The sequence below is a fragment of the Globicephala melas genome, chromosome X (assembly GCF_963455315.2).
Source record: "Globicephala melas chromosome X, mGloMel1.2, whole genome shotgun sequence".
NCBI classification, from domain to species: Eukaryota; Metazoa; Chordata; class Mammalia; order Artiodactyla; family Delphinidae; genus Globicephala; species Globicephala melas.
Window position 1 is genome coordinate 112528478 of NC_083335.1, and position 17092 is coordinate 112545569.

The 17092-nt window shown below is 46.4% G+C and overlaps 1 protein-coding gene across 6 annotated transcripts in view; it reads right to left on the reverse strand.

Annotated features, from left to right (window-relative positions):
• Window positions 1–17092, reverse strand: part of REPS2 (RALBP1 associated Eps domain containing 2) — a 233700-nt gene that overhangs the window by 128042 nt on the left and 88566 nt on the right. For all 6 annotated transcript variants that reach the window (XM_030848155.2, XM_030848153.2, XM_060292272.2 and 3 more), the window contains exon 5: window positions 14473–14570. In XM_030848155.2, coding sequence (XP_030704015.1) covers window positions 14473–14570 — 98 coding nt within the window. The remainder of the gene's footprint in view (window positions 1–14472; window positions 14571–17092) is intronic.

Sequence of the window (17092 nt, forward strand, 5' to 3'; positions counted from 1 at the left end):
ACCGACCGCCCGCATCCGTATCACCTGGGGACTCGTCAGAAATACAGAAGCCCAGGCCCTACGCCACACCTAGTGAATCATCAATTCTGGGAGTGAGGCTCAGGCATCTGCGATTTAACAGGCACTCTAGATGATACAAAGCACACTCAAGTCTGAGAAGCAGTGCTACAAAACATGCAGGGCAAGGCAAGGAAAAGGAACAGCATTTGCAAAGACACCTTAAAATGCCAGAAAATAGCCATCTCCTGAAAGTAGCTTGGTTGAGCTACATACAGATAGAATGGGCTGACAGTGCAGAGGAGATGCGAGTGGAGTTGCCTCAAGACGGTCCAGACCAGCGGTCCTCAACCTTTTTGGCACAGGGACCAGTTTCGTGGAAGACAATTTTTCCACGGACCAGGGATGTGGGGCGGGGAGAGGATGGTTCAGGCGGTAATGCGAGCGATGGGGCGCGGTGGGGAGCGGCAGATGAAGCTTTGCTCCCTCGCCCGCCACTTACCTCCTGCTGTGCGGCCCGGTTCCTAACAGGCCTCGGACCACTACCGGTCCACAGCTCAAGGGTTGGGGACCCCTGGTCCAGACCATGAAGGTTCAGGTGCACCAGGTTAAGGGCTTTAAAGTGTATCTAGAACACAATCGGGAGCCACAGATAAGTATGACACAGGCCAATGAAATAACCAGATTTGAGCTGCAGAAAGATCACTTCAGTGAGGAGAATGGAAGGGAAGACTAAAGGTCGGAAGACCAATTAAGGCCATATCGGCAACCCCGGCCAGAGGTCAAGGTGGCCCAGAGGTAGGGAGGGCTATGAGGGGAGTAAGAGAAAAAAGCCATAGGGCCCCCACCAGATGAAGGCCCATTCCAGCAGCGGGATGGCGGCTTGAGACCTCTCTGGCAGCAGCTAGGGGGCCATCTCCTCCAAATGAACCCATAAGGCAACCGTAACAAAGACCTGAAATCAGTCACCTAAGAGAGAATGTCTAATTGCAAAGACTGGAGGCGCTGAGCAATGGGGGCGGGGGAACGATGGAGCCTTGGACTTCCGAGGAGAAGCCGGAACCAGGAAGAGACCCACCTCCGTGTGCACCCAACAGGAGCCCCAGTTCCACTCCAGCTTTAGTGATTTGCTTGGCTGGGTGGAGATTTTTGCTACTTGGTGCCAATTTTGAGCTCTACCAGCGTTTTTAAGAAAATATAAAAGGAGGGAGAGAGAGAGAGAACAAGAGAGACAGAGAATCTTCCGCATCTGTGTGCTTAAGCCTCATACATATGGTTCATTATACAGTTTCTCTAGACACAGGAGAATTAGATTTGCTTATATTTAAAACATTCAAACCCTTGGTTTTGTTTCAAGTGAAATGCAAATATCTGGCACTGCAACTTGTTATCTCTGGGGAATACAGGCTGTTTATAATGAAAGAGACTTCAAAAGACTCATTAAAAAGTAATACTATTGGGCTTCCCTGGTGGCGCAGTGGTTGAGAGTCCACCTGCTGATGCATGGGACACGGGTTCGTGCCCCGGTCTGGGAAGATCCCACATGCCGCGGAGCGGCTGGGCCCGTGAGCCACAGCCGCTGGGCCTGCGCGTCCGGAGCCTGTGCTCCGCAGCGGGAGAGCCCACAACAGTGAGAGGCCCACGTACCGCAAAAAAAAAAAAAAAAAAGTAATACTATTAATAAAATCCCAAAAGGTGACATTTACCCCTGAAGTATCTTAAAATCAAACATAGATGAAAAGTATGAATTGCAAGGAAGCACTACTGTCAGGGAGAACTTAAGAAGGGGGTGTGCATTGTTTCAACCACAGAACATTTCTGTTTAGAATATAACCCCACCCTGGAGGCCTCCTGTCAATGCTGCCTTAGAGTCCAGCCACTTCACCTGAGGGTGCGATGATCTTTGTTAGAACAACATCCTTTTGGTGCCTTAGCAAATAAACTGTCTGGGGGAGGAAAACCTCCTAGCAAGCCCACAGTGACTCTGTGAGGACACCTCCCCTGCCAACGACCTTTTGGAAATAAGAACACCATACTGCGACCACTGATCAGAGCATGATCTCATGAGCAAAGATGTGAGAAGACTCAACCACCCTAAAGGGGAAGACTGGCTCACAGGCTGGTAAGACTAGACCACAGCCCACGTGACAATTAAGCTGCCTACAGAAAGATCCGGGGATTGATCCGTCATGGGGCAGAGAAAAAAGAAGAGTCAGGGAAGCAAACGATAGCCGTGCTTCTATGTGCAGTTATGGTGGCTGTCCTCTGACCACTCACGCCCTACATGCCTGGTGTACGGGTGTCACCGAGTGGCTGCCCAGCCAGTAATGACATTTTCCAGCCCTTCCTGCAATTAGCCACAGCCATGCAACTGAGTTTTAGCCAATGCAGTGGGAGCGCAAGTGACCTGCACCACTGCCAGGCAGGCCTAGCACCCCGTGGTCCTCCTCTACGCTTGTCCCCATGAGCCCACTGAGAAGGGGCGGCACAGCCACAGGACAGAAGCAGCCTGTCAGCTGAATCACCACGTGGGGGAAAGCTGCCTGCCAATCTGTGAGATGAGTGAGAAGCAGACCTGCTGTGGGAAGTCATTAAAATGCGGGGCGTATTTGTTAGAGCGGCTGTTACTCCAACCAACCTACCCTTCAAGCGAGGCCCAAAGGAAAGGCACACCTGCCTAGCGCCAACAGCACAGCCACTCCTGCATTGAAGACGAAGCATGAAGCCATCTTCCTTTTGTAATCTGACCACCTAATGACCTGAGACCGCTCTGAGCCCAAAAAGCTTTCTAATTTGATTGTTCACGAAGACTGTCTTCAGGGACAGCATGTGGATGCATCTTTACAGCCGTCTTTCTATGCTTGGTTAATATGAGTTTGATAGGAGATTATCAGGGAGGAAGTACAGAGTAAAGAGAAAAGACGGTTGTGGTAAAACTGGGAAAAACTGGGAAATGGGGAATGAAGAAAGGAGCTAAAGAAGGAGGTGGAGCTCTGCGATTTTGTTTTTCACATTCGACTGTTCCGTATCATACTCTATAGCCTCATTTATACTGTTTCCCACCTCACTCTCATTCTAATGTTAAGGCCCATGAGGACAGGAAATTTTGTCTATTCTGGCAACAGCTACACCTCAGAGCCTAGAAAAGTGCCTATCACATGGGAAACACTCAAAAGACGTTCGGCGAATAAGTGAACAAATAAAATAAACAAATGATGGGACAAGCTGTCAATTCTGACTCATAGACAGAATGGTTAACCTGAGCCCTCCTATAATGACTGGAGCTGAAGTTCAGATGCACTTACCAAACAACTGTCACCCAAGAGTGTAAAGGCTGGGCCCTCTCCCTTACCTATGAAATCAGAGGGGGAAGAAAACTTTTTTTTTCTTTTTATTTTAAAATACTATAGGTTCGCTGGAAGTTGCAATAAATAACTTCTGTTTTTACCTGTAGCAAAGTTAGTTACAATTAAATCCTAACAACTAAAACTTTATCAGTTTCTTCGTGGAAATAAATTCACAAAGATGCCTTTAATCACATACTGCCAAACTTACTTAGGGATCTAATCTCAACAGCTTAGAAGGCTGAAGCCCAGACTATAGGAATCTCTGAGTCTAATGAGCAATGCACAGTTGCTGCTTATTATGATAAACTAAATTTTTTAGATGATCACCACAGACATCAGAGAATGTCAGATAACATGTATTCATTACGTGCCAGACACTGTAAGCACCTAATACACAGGATCTACTTTCATCTTCACAACAACCCTGCAAAGTAGGTCCCATTAGTCCCATTTTGCAGAACAGGAAACTGAGGATTAGGAAAGGGAAGTGACTTACCAAGACCACACACCTAGTAAATGGTAGAGTCAGAACATGAACGGAGTCCAGAGTGTATACTCACTCAGCGAGCTCTGTGGTTCCCCGCTCTTAACCATCCATCCATCCTTTAGCCATGCACCATTTCCTTTTAAGAACTAACCTCACTGTAATGCCTAAAATACTGCCGCAATTCTGCAGATTGAGGATCTGAGTTGAGGATACAAATATCCTATACTTCCACTTCCCCCTCCATTACCTAGTTTAGTTGTAGATTTGGGCCAGAGAACTATTAAATCATACAGACAGAGCACCATCTTATTTCTCACATAACTTTTGCTTATAAGCATCTGGCGTGTTTTCGCATCAGGAAAGAACCCTGTAGAGAGCCATACAATACAGATATTAAATCACTGCGCTGTTATTTTAGTATGTGGCACTAACACTATTTTGATTAACAAAAGAAATGCTTATGAGTAATCACTGTCTCCAATTCTTCCACCGGGAGCCAAGATCTCCTGCTCAGAAGGGCATTTTTCCTTTACGATTGTCAGGATTTTGCTCTCCGCTTAGAGGGGAAGAGCAGGAGAAAGCAAGAAATCAGCAGTAAGAAGAGCCTTGGATGAGGCTGAGGGCTTCCGGTGCTATTACACTAACGTGCCAGTCCCATCCTTGCTGATGAGGTCAAGGCTGCCTGTCTCTTCCCCACTGTCGTCCCCTTAACACTCAAGGCAGCCTGAGGTCAGATGGGAAACAGATGCACCAAGAACTCAGGCTGAATCCACGGAATGCTTTAGAGAGTGAGGCTACAGACTGGAGGTGCAACAAGAGTGCAGGTTCTGGGGCTTCCCTGGTGGCGCAGTGGTTGAGAGTCCGCCTGTCGACGCAGGGGACACGGGTTCGTGCCCCAGTCCGGGAGGATCCCACATGCCGCAGAGCGGCTGGGCCCGTGAGCCGTGACCGCTGAGCCTGTGCGTCCAGAGCCTGTGCTCCGCGACGGGAGAGGCCACAACAGTGAGAGGTCCATGTACCGCAAAAAAAAAAAAGTGCAGGTTCTGGAGGCAGACAGGTTTGGGTTCAAATCTGGGATGGTCACTTACTCACCATGAGACCTGGGTCACTTACTTCACTTCTGAGCCAACAGTTCCCCACCTACCTCTCCAGCCTCACCTCCCCACGACTCCAGGCTCCAGCCACGCCAGCCCTCTTCCAGTACTCCATGCTACACGGGGCACAAGGGCTCACTAGACACGGGCTCCACCCCCTCTTAGCATAACGCCCTGCACTGCAGACAACGGCTACATAAAAACTACACCTTCTGAACACCTCTGCTGTTAGAATGCCACATTGGAGTCAGGTTCCACTAAACACGCCCACGGAAGACAGATGAAGAACCGAGTCGCACGGTGAAAGAGGCAGGGAACACAGCGTTCACTCTGCCAGCCTTGGTCATGCAGGTGGGGCACCGGGGTGAAAGCTAGGGCAGCAGTTGCCCCATTCCACAGCTCTGCTCGCGGCAGAGGCGAGGCTTCCTTAGCTACCAGTTCTGCTGTGGGGTTTAGGAATTGTTCCTGCAATCTCAGAACACAGTCTGAATTTTCAGTCCTTCCAAAGAGTCGGCAGGCTCTCCACACCCCTTATTATAAATCCCTATTTGCTTCAGCTAGTCAGAGTAGATTCTGGTGTCAACAGTGAAGCATGCCCTTTGTCCAGACTTTTCCTGGGGTGTGAGACACCCCTCTCCTCACCTCCCAGCACCATCCCTCCAAGTCCTCCTTCACAGCTTAGCCCAGCATCACTTCTTCAGGGAAGCCTCCCTTCACTTTCCAGCCCCAGGGCCGATTTCTCTGTTATATGCTATCCAACTGCTCTCTTGCCTTCAGGGCAATTGTCAGTTTTCCATTATACATGCAGAGGCAGGATCAGGCGATTCCCATCCATCTCCCCCGCGCAACTGCTCCTCGACAGCAGGGACCATGTTTGTCATCCTCAGGGCATGCTGGCATGGCTGCTGACCCACAGAGACCGCTTAGTAAGTACTTCCCAATGGATGAGTCGAGGACACAATCTGGCAGGCAGTCCACCCTGCAATCAAGACTGCTGAGAGGACGAAAGGGCACAGACTAGTGAAGAGGCCGGCACAGCACGGGGCCCAGAGAAGCACTCTGTCGGCAGTGCCTCTTGCTGGGACAGATGATGGGGAGCATGACATCGCCTGCTGCCCTGAGATCGGGGGACACTGATACGCTTAGGGGTAAAATGGTGCCCCTGTAAGGGAGCCTTTCCTGTTCACACCACACTATCTACTGAGACCAAAGGGTCCTAGGAAACAAACACCACACTCCCTTCCAGCTTTACAAAGTACTCTCTGACACCAGGAGTTCAACTGGGTGTTTTCAGTTATATCCAAGAGGCTAATTCAGAGGCACCTTGTCTACCAAATCAGTGCGGGCCCTAGCTACTAGCAGGAAAGTTCTGGACACCATAAGCCTTTAATGAAATGCTCACAGCTGGGGTGGAAAAGCAACACTGATCCCACAAATAAAATGTGCTTATTTGCTTTCATCTAACCAACCTGTCTAACCCCATGGATGCTAGAATCCTAATGTGTACCAACCTACCATTCTTACGTTCCCCACCGTCTCTAAGCATGGATTCTGAAAGGCCTTAAGGCGGCACCCCAATCAGTCATGATATTTACTGAATCAATATCTTTGTCCCATAAACATCCTTCAATCTCTATCACAGGCACCCTCCTCTTATATCCTAGAGTCACATTTCTTTCAACGATCCAGTATCTCTTCACTATTCTCATCTCATAACACAGAACATTTTTGCCTTTCATGTAGAAGTGTCGCCCAGTGAAGAAACCAGGTGACTGCCATCACTTTAATCATTAAGAAGTGTGGGTACATGGGGAGCACCTGGGGAATACCATAAGCGACAGCTACAAAAGATTTAGGCTGAGAAAAGCAAATTTCAGTATCATTCAATAAAACGTTTCAAAAATAAGGGATAGAAAATCTGAAAAAGAATAATAAGTAGATGAAGGAAATAAGTAGGAAAAAGAGGCTGGATGCTATGAAAAATAGGACCTCTTTGTGGTAATAACAGTGACCACTGGGATATCTGTGTGTTCTAGGTAGATTTGGGGAAGTAGAACACATCAACCTTTCACCCCTTAGGAGATGACCAAACTCCATCTAGGGTTTCAAATCAAATAGGGAGTAAATCTGGTAAAACAAGATGTCAAACCGAGAGCAAGTCACGTGCATTCCGATAAATTTTATCAAACCAGTTCTTCCTGTTACACACAAAGGCAAACACACATATACCCTCTCCCTCCCTCCCTGCTGTCCCTCTCTCCCTCCTCCTCCTCCCCCCTTTCCCCTCACCCTTCCATTTCAGTCAGAGGAAGAGAATTTAGTTGTCTGAGCAATGCTGACAGGTACACACACACACACACACACACACACACACACACACACTGTGGTGACTTTTACCATCCCTAAAACAGAAAATTTTTCCAGCCCTAATCTCTAGCCATAAGCTAATTCAACTTTATTGCCATAAAGGTAGAAACAAGAAATCAGTGTCAGTGGGCCTGGGGCACTCCAGAACCAAAAAGAAGTGGGGTCCCTAACCTCCTCTAAGGGCATCAGGGGCCCAGGACCTCCTCTCGACCACACAAAAGAAGTGCTAATTAAAACTACACCAAGATTTCATTTTTCACCTATCAGATTGGCCAAGATCCCTAAGTTGCTTAGCACACTGCGTTTGCATGGGTATGAGAAAATACACTTTCACACATTTGTTAGTAAGTGTGTAAATGGCCACCTTCTCCAATTTGAAAATCTCTACCAAAAATTTAAAATGTGTAGCCATTTCACCCAATTATTCCATTTCTAGGAAGTATTCCTACACATATACAAACACTGTGATTGCAAGTTCTAGCTATTGATCAGAGGGGACTGGTTACATGATTTCTGGCAGATGTACACAAGGAACTACTATGCATTCGATAAAACCAAAAAGATGAGGACATACTCTATGTACTCTTACAGACTGTTATTAAAGCTTATTGATACGTAAAAAAATGCAAAGTGCACAACAGATGTGTAGTACGCTACCACACATGTAAAAAAGTGGAACTATATATTTTGCATATATTATATATAATTACATATAAGAATACCTATATTCACTTGCATATGCATAAAATAATCCTCTAATGATACAAAAGAAATGGGTCATGTCAAGTGCCTTGGGATGGGGAACTGGATGGCTGGGAGAAAGAGTGGGAAGGATACTTTTCTCTCTGTACCCTTTTGTATCTTTTGAATTTTTTACATTTTTAAAAAATTTTTAATTGCTCTGAAGAACAAGAGTATTTGAAAGCTCACAGCCCATGATCCAATAAGATAACAGCATGGTGTTTACTGCAGAATCTGAAACAAGCAACCAAAATCTTCGGGCGCTTTGGCTGCCGCCTAGTGAGGAGGGAGATCATCGCTAGGCGGTGTTTGGGCTCCAGCCACTCGGGAGAACGGCACGTGGTCGGCCTGCAACCTGAGGACTAGTGGAAGTGGCCCGGTGCTGGAGGAGACGCGGGGAGCTTCACAGGGGGCAAAGTCAGAGCTCGCAGAAAAGGGGCGACGGGAAAGATTCCTAAGTAAGGGGGAAAGGCCTGAGGCCCTACTGAAAAAAAAAACCCAACCCACACACAGGCCAAATGATGCCTTGCTAGGGACATCCCAGACCCTGAAAGAGCCGCCACGGGCTGGCTACCTCCTGGATCATCCCCCTGGGCTGAGCATCAGGGAAGGGAACCACAGAGGCTGGGGCAGGACCTGGTGTGCCCTACTTGCTTCCTGCTTCTTTCTGCTCCAAACTCGGAGCACCAGCTCCCTTATGACTCAACTCTCAGCCACCTCACTTCATCCCACCCCAATCCTTCGCCACAGTAATCTCTAGTTTCTAGTCTCCTTGTCCTCTTGGCATGCTGGTCCAGTCTACCTATAAAATAGCTTTCCCACCACAGAAAGTTCTCTCAGTGCAGTGTCAGCCTCCCAGAAAGACTGTTTCTCCCTGTTCCCATCAAAACTCTTAGAATGAACAATTCACTTGTGGTGACTATCAATTCTCTCCGGATTTATGCCAACACCACTCCAACAGAGCGTGGGGGTATTCATTTCTTTCACCACCCATGACACGGTCTTTGCTATTTAGATTCACACCAAAAGGACCAAAGGAGCAGACAGTACCCATCTCTGGCCATAAGTACCTATGGGGTAGGGTAGGGGGGCATGGCAAGAAATTGAGATTGACTGAGAATGAGGGGAAAAAGGAGACAACTAAGTTAAATACATGTTTTTCAAGTTGCAGACTTTTAGATTTATATGGTGGCTGGCTACCAATGTCTAACATCTCCTCCTATACCTGTTCATCAGAAAACTTTCACTGAAAACATAGCCAAAGCCCCAATTAGAATGGCACGATGATAAAGTTCTCTAAATTCTGTTTGTCATTATTTTGTCTTTGAAATAAGAAGAGCACCAAGTATTGAGAATTTGCCCCCAAAAGACTGTTAAGTTCATCCTTCCATAAAGAGAAAAAAAAATCACAGCATGTATGTTTTGGGTTTAAAAAGTAAGTGTGGAAAAAAAAAAAGTAAGTGTGTTTGGTTTAAAATAAAAGATATTTTTTAGTGGGATCTGGCTGGAAGGAAATTGCATTTCCCAAACCAGTCTCCCTAAAACCAGGTAAAGGTATACTGCATATATTAGATATATAAGAATACCTGTATTTGCTCATATACGCATAAAACATTCCCAGGATAATACAAAACAAACAGACCACACTGGCTGCCTTTGGGAAGGAAAACCAAGAAAGATCAGACGCCCATCCCTCCAGCTGATCCTCACGGATAAATAAGCAGACGAGCAATGAACTGCTTTTTAAGAATGAAAATACGTTAACCTCACACGTACAAGAAATATTAGAAAGTTCTCACACTTCGTGTTATCAATGGAGAAAAAGCATAGATGAATTGAGACAAAGGAGAAAACCCAGAAGATAAGACCGAGGCTGAAGAGTAAGGTTCCCATGCAGAGAACACTGACTGTGTGGGAAACACTGGGCAGCTGTGCGGGGCCTGCTGTGGCTACGGGGGGGCGCAGGGGCCCGACACCAGCGCCCCAAGAGCCGCGGGTGATCTGCTGGGAGCAGTGGGCAGAGAGGGACAGGCTTCAATCAAGGGGGCAGGAGGATCACATTCGTGTTTTTTAGGAGGATTTTTGTCCAAGACGAGGATAACGGATTTGAAGAGGCCAGTGGTGGAAGCAGGAAGAAAGAGTCAGAGGCTGACAGATTAGATTAGGTGACAGAGGGCAGCATGAACTGAGGAAGTGCAGAGAAACAGACAATGGAGAGAGGTATTTAGAAAGTGATATGGCTAGTACTCAGTAGCCGATGGGCAGACGGGATGAGAGGGGCATCAGAAACAGCCAGCCGTGTACTGGCCCACGTGCCAGGGGCGTGGAGCCAGGGGCGGGAGGGTGAGAACTGCTTTTGTGGGAAAAGACATGTTTAAAGTGACAGTGGGGGGACTTCCCTGGTGGTCCAGTGGCTGAGACTCCATGCTCCCAATTCAGGGGGCCCATTTCAATCCCTGGTCGGAGAACTAGATCCCACATGCATGCCGCAACGAAGAGTTCGCATGCCGCAACTATCATTTAAAAAAAAAAAAAAAAGGATCCCACATGCCACAACGAAGATTCCGCACGTGGCAACAAAGATCCCACGTGCTGCAACTAAGACCTGGGGCAGCCAAATAAATAAATAAATAAATATTTAAAAAACAAAAAAAAGTGACAGTGGGACATTCAAGTGAAGACATCTGGCAGGTGGTGAGATGTGGCCATCAGGCTCCACGTAGCTAAATAGTAACAGAGTGAGAACTAGACCCAGGGATCCCCAACACGCAAGGGGCAGGTGAAGGAGGGAAATTGAAATAAAAAGCTTAGGAAGAGGCAGTCACAGAAGCAGGAGGCAAACCAGGAGAGGACAATGGGAGCAGGAGGGTCAATTTTAAACCCACGCCAGCAAAATCACAAACGACTACGTGACCTACGTGGTTAGGATCACTTGTGAACAGTAAACCACAAAATGACCTATCAACACACCACGACAGAGAAGCAGGGAAGATTATTTACCATTTCTTTACACACCACTGTCAACCACCCACCAACATAGGATGTGCTCAGTATCTGAAATTTCAAGGGGAAAAACATCCAACACCTGAACGAAAAAATCAAAAGTGCGAAAATACTAAGACTGTTCATTCCAATGGCTGGGACTGAATTCCACATAAGCACCTCTGAAATGCCAAGCCCATGAGCTGCAACACTGCTGACTCAGAGTCCCTAAAAGCCTTCCCCCGTTCCCAGAGGCCACCCCTCTTCCAATCAGGCAGGAAGGACTTGAATACAAGGCCACAGAGGAAGCTAGGACAGAGCGAGGCTGCCATCAGCCCAAGCGCATGGCAACATGGGGAATGAGTGACCCCAGCCCAGCCTGGCATCACACCCAATCCCTATTAATCCCCTACCACCAAAATCTTCCACTTTACATCCTCTCATCTACATGGCTAACTCAGGTTGGCATTTTGCTGTCTGGGACATGGAGTTCAACCAAACCAAGCTGAAAGGAGTAAGAAGGAAACCTAAGAACTGAAGAAAGAAAAACACATCAGCCATGAAAACCACAGACTGCTGTCCCGAAAAAGGCCCCTTGCTCTCATCTTAAACAGAAGGCAATGCTCCAAACAGGAGGGGGGACCTACACTGACACCAAACAAACATTAAGGGAATCAGACTGCTGCAGAGTATTACCATGGTCTGTTAAATCCATTCCAGCTCATTCGTGTTACAGAAAAGAGAAGGAACTTGCCCAAGGGCATGCAGAGTCTGCCTGGACCTGGGTGAGAACGTGTCTGGCTTTTCTGCACAATCCCATGAGTCCTTCTAATGGCCATTGGCTGCCAAATACTTCTATCCAGCCCCAGCTCTCCCCAGAGTTCCAGCCCCATATATCCTACCAACTCCTTGACACGTCCTCTTGGCTGTCTCTAAAGCTCAAATTCCAATATGCAACACCGATCTCATGATCTTGCCTCAATACTCCCAACACTAGCTTTTCATTCAGGGCTTCTAGGCTTAACAGATGACATCACCATCCATGCGGTTCCTGAGACAAAGGCCAGGAAATCGTGTCCAGTGTTTGAACTCTAGCCCTACCAGTTCCTAGCTGTGATCGAAGGCAAACTAAGTAAGGTCTTTATACTTCAGGTTTTGTCATCTGAAAAATGGGATAATGACAGGAATTACCTCATAAGATAGCTCTGAGCACTGCAAGAGAGGTGTGTATAAAGTGCTAAGCTCATAGAAAACATCTTTGTACGCACAGCTCCCTCTATCCTCTTGCCTGCTCTCCCCCGCCCCACCCCCCACCTGGTTAACATGGTTCAACGCTTTCCCTTTCAGCTGGAGTGTGACTCCCCTCTGCAAGCCTTCCTTGATCAGCCCCTGCCTGCCAAGGCCAGGACCTAACTTCCCGCCGCCATTTTTCATCCTCAAACCACACTGTAATTTCCACTCACCACATATCATAATTATATATTTACTTTGTGATGGTCTGATCAATGGCCATCTCCTCCAAGAGTCTATAAGCTCCATGAGGGCAGGGACTGGATGTGTTATACCTCATTTTTGTATTCTCAACACAATACCTGGCACTTAATAGGTATTTAGTAAACATTAGTTGCTTGAAGCGCTCAAGAAGCACGTTTACCAGCAGAAAAACGGACCTAGAGATTAGAAGAGAAGTCCCAGGACACCAGTCCAAGTGAGAGCCCATGGCCATCTCAGCCAGGTGGCTACGCAGAAGGGGCCCAGTGAGCCCCATCCAACCACGGCGAGGTTCGGGATTTACTGCTTGTTTGACCGTCATTCTAACAGTTCAGGATGTGGTCTCCACAGCACTAGAACAGACTCTGTAGAAACATGCATGGCCACACCTCACAGATTTTTTACATGAATCCCAGTCCCTCCGATACCTTTCCTAATGTAACCATCACTCCACAGTGGGTGTGATTCTCATGTTTAAAAACACGTATTTTTGTACCACAGGACCTCTAAATGCAGCCAACTACTCCATCTGCGGCTCAGCTGAAGAAACAACTGTCTGTTCCAACTTGGGGGTAAAACTGAGCTCTACTGGACCTAGGTACCAATAAGGGAATTTCAGGAATATTTTTACTACACCCTATGTTTATTTATACAGCAACTCTAGAACCTAGCCTCCTTGTAACATGGGACTCTAATGTATATAGGAAAGTATTTGAAAGAGCAGGTTTTGACATTGGGCAGGCCTGGTTCGAATTCTGGCTCTGCCACTTACTAGTTATGAATGAAACCTTAGACCCATGACTTGACCGCTCTCGGCCAGTTACCTCATCTATACTAAGAGATACAACAATACCTAGATCTGATAGTTGGAGGAAGAATTATACACAAATACACAGCATATGGCTGAATTATCTACCACCTTTAAGAAAATTCTTTGTACACAGAGTTCTACCTCAGAAGTTAAGTTCTGTACCACGCCTAACACAGAGCCGCATCCCCAGAGGCTATAAAGTGAACACCTCAATCTCCCTTTGCCTTGTTTATTCTCTTCTAGAATAGCAGCCCACTTCTTTATGGGACTATCTGACATCACCGGTCTACTGTGAGAAATCCCTGAGCATAAATGATCCTCCTTCCTAAGTTGGACAATTGAAATGTTATACAAACCACCCTACTTCCTCTTGTCTTGAGAATCAAACAGCCAATCCAGTTTTCTCAGGGTTTTTCTCATGCTGACATACACATACACCCTTTTTTGGGACTATGACTTCACCAGCATAGGACTCAGAAATACTACACAAGATAACAGTTGCAGACACGGGAAAAAATAAGAGCTCTTTATCCAAAGGAAACACTGGAGAAAGGGAAGCTGAAATTTGCTAAGTTGTGGTATAGCCAGGAGAAACTGGGAGATCACTTGTGCTTCTGCCATATGGTATCGATTACAAACAGGAAACTAGTTGCTGCCACTTGTAAAATAACTGTTCTCCAAACAGCATTGAACTAGGCACTGAGAGAAAATACAGGAGAACCACCTCTGCCTTCCAAAGCTTGCAGTATAACTGGAGGCACAAAACAAAATGGGCAATAGCAAACTATGCACTGAATAAGTAATATTAAAGAATAAGGCAGAGATAAGATAGGCTGTTTTGGAAAAAGTAGAGGCCTCCTGAAGGAGGTGCCTACTGATTAAGCAGATAAAGGTGGAAGGGCATTTTAGACATACCAAAGACTAAGAACCAGCCCGGATTAGTCTAGAGACACTGAGAAGGGGAGAAACACATACAGTAGAAACGATTTAGGAAAATACATAAGCAACAGAACAAGAAGTACAATATTTGCATTAGGGGGCAGTTTTATGTCCTGCTTACAAAAACAAAACAAACAAACAAACAAAAACAGGGCCATCAAGAAGCCATACCCCCGAAGTCTCCCACTGGCATAACCCCACAGCAGCGTCACTTACCCGGATAAGGGAAGCCTGATGCCGAAGGGGTTTGGCTCCTGGGCCCCCCAACGAGGGTCCCTCAGGCTGGACAAGGGGCTGTCTAGCTTCATAAGGAGCTGAAACAGCAGGAGGGAAAGTCAGCATGGTAGACAAAGATTCCACCCAAAAATTATGATTTCACACACAAATTGCTACAGTGTCTGCTTTTCAGGGAAGAATTAGCAAAAGAATTAGAGTTTACAGGGATAGGGCAACCTAAGACAAACAAACCTTGGTGCCCCTGGGTACAATTTAACTGAACAATCTAAAGACAGTCACCCAATTCATGATAAGGCAGGAAAATATTTATATCAGGTTAAGATTAGGAATAAATTAGAAAGGTGGAATGGTGTGAATCTAAACTGGGATAAAAAATAATGAGAGTAGTTAGAAAAGTGCCATGGGCTTCCCTGGGGGCGCAGTGGTTGAGAGTCCGCCTGCCAATGCAGGGGACACGGGTTTGTGCCCCTGTCCGGGAAGATCCCACGTGCCGCGGAGCGGCTGGGCCCGTGAGCCATGGCCGCTGGGCCTGCGCGTCCGGAGCCTGTGCTCTGCAACGGGAGAGGCCACGACAGCGAGAGGCCCGCGTACCGCAAAAAAGAAAGAAAGAAAAGTGCCATGTTTTAAGTGTTCAAATTCTAAATATAAGGTAAATTCTACATATACCCTGCTATTTAAAAGGCTTCCATTCATCATCCACACCCCCAAAGAAGAAAAGGAATATGCATTTTGAACATTAAGAATCAACATTGTCATTTATTTTGTTTTATTTTGTTAATACTTTTTTTAAAATTTATTTATTTGACTGTATTGGGTCTTCCTTGCTGCACGCAGGCTTTCTCTAGTCGCGGCGAGCGGGGGCTACTCTTCGTTGCGGTGCATGGGCTTCTCATTGTGGTGGCTTCTCTTGTTGAGGAGCACGGGCTCTAGGCGCGTGGGCTTCAGTAGTTGTGGCACGTGGGCTCAGTAGTTGTGGCTCCTGGGCCCTAGAGTGCAGGCTCAGTAGTAGTGGCGCATGGGCTTAGTTGCTCCGCGGCATGTGGGATCTTCCCGGACCAAGGCTTGAACCCATGTCCCCTGCATTGGCAGGCGGATTCTTAACCGCTGCGCCACTAGGGAAGCCCCTATTTTGTTTTATTTTTGAAAATAAATGCCACTGTTATCTTTTCCTTAACGGAAAGAATGTAAAACCAAGTAGAGAAAACTACAAAAAGGAATAAATGCATTTTATATTTATTATCTTATCACTTAATAACCAAACTAAAAATAATTTTGCTACCTTTAAGAAAAGGTTTTAAGCCACCAAAATGAATGCATTTTTTTCATTCCTTTTATTTCCAGAACACTTAATAACAACCTTGCCAATATGGTAGGAAAAGTTAAATGTAACCAGGTAGTATTCAGCTCCAACAGAAAGGAGAAATTACCACTTAAAATGAAACCATTTCTGATCTCTGTGGGTTAACAGTTCAGGTTTTTGGAAGTATATAAACAAGTAAAATGCCTTTTTTCTGTAGCTTCTTATAAATAAAATTAGGTAGAGACAGCAGAGCAGCCTATTATGGCATCACCTTCAGCGTACTTTGAACTTTTTAAAATAAAGAAGGTATAACAGCACGTTAAGAACAACAAACCACTCTTGGCTCACAACTGCTCTTTGTATTTCCTCCAAGGAACTGGAACACAGTATTATAACACATTAAATTACATTAAAACATCAAAATCACTGCCTGGCAAACCATGACATGGATTTCCTGACCCTGCTAAGAATGTATTAAAAATACAAAACCTGCAAAAGAAACATACACAGAGAACACACAGTCCAAATCTTAAATAAGCCTCACATGGTAAGCAGGTGCTGCCCTCAAAGAAGGATTTTTAAGATCATTCCATTTAGATGGAACATCAAATTTAACTCCTGTCAGGAGGCTTGAACCACAGCAAACTGTACCACGGCTGCGATACCAGTGGTCATGAGCTTCTCCTGGGAAGCTGACCTCACATGCCTCTGCCTCTGGCTCCCCTCAGAGGGAGGGAGCTTCTACTGCTCAGGAGGGACACGTGTGGAGGGAGGGCGCCTGGCCCATGGCTCCAGTCCCTCACCAACAAGGGTCTTCCTTCCCTTGGAAGAGACAAACACATCTTATCAATAAAGCCTGAACACTCAGCCGCATGGTGGGTCATTTTTGGAGAAGCCTGGCCTCAATGGCAAATTTTCTCTTCCTACTCCTGTGGGAAGCCTGAGTTGTCCACACCTGCCTGTGACTGGAAAGATGAGTGTCTAAAGCCCTCTGGTCGCAAATCTTAGACACGTGCTCCAATCAGCTCTACTGGTACCACAGCTGATATTCAGGCCACCATCAGTCTGACTCCTGCCTCGCTCCTCAACTAAAGCTGAACTCAGGAGGTAAAAAGGTAAAGGGTAAAAGGCTCGTTGCCTCTACTCTCCTTCCTCCCAAATAAAGCCTGAAACATGCAACTCAATGCAAAATAAACAATTCTTAGATCCCCTTATAAGAGGCTGAATAAGGAACTAGAAGTACCACCTTTCTCCAAGGGGAGGAGTATAAAATGAACCCTAAAGATTTCATCACTCTGA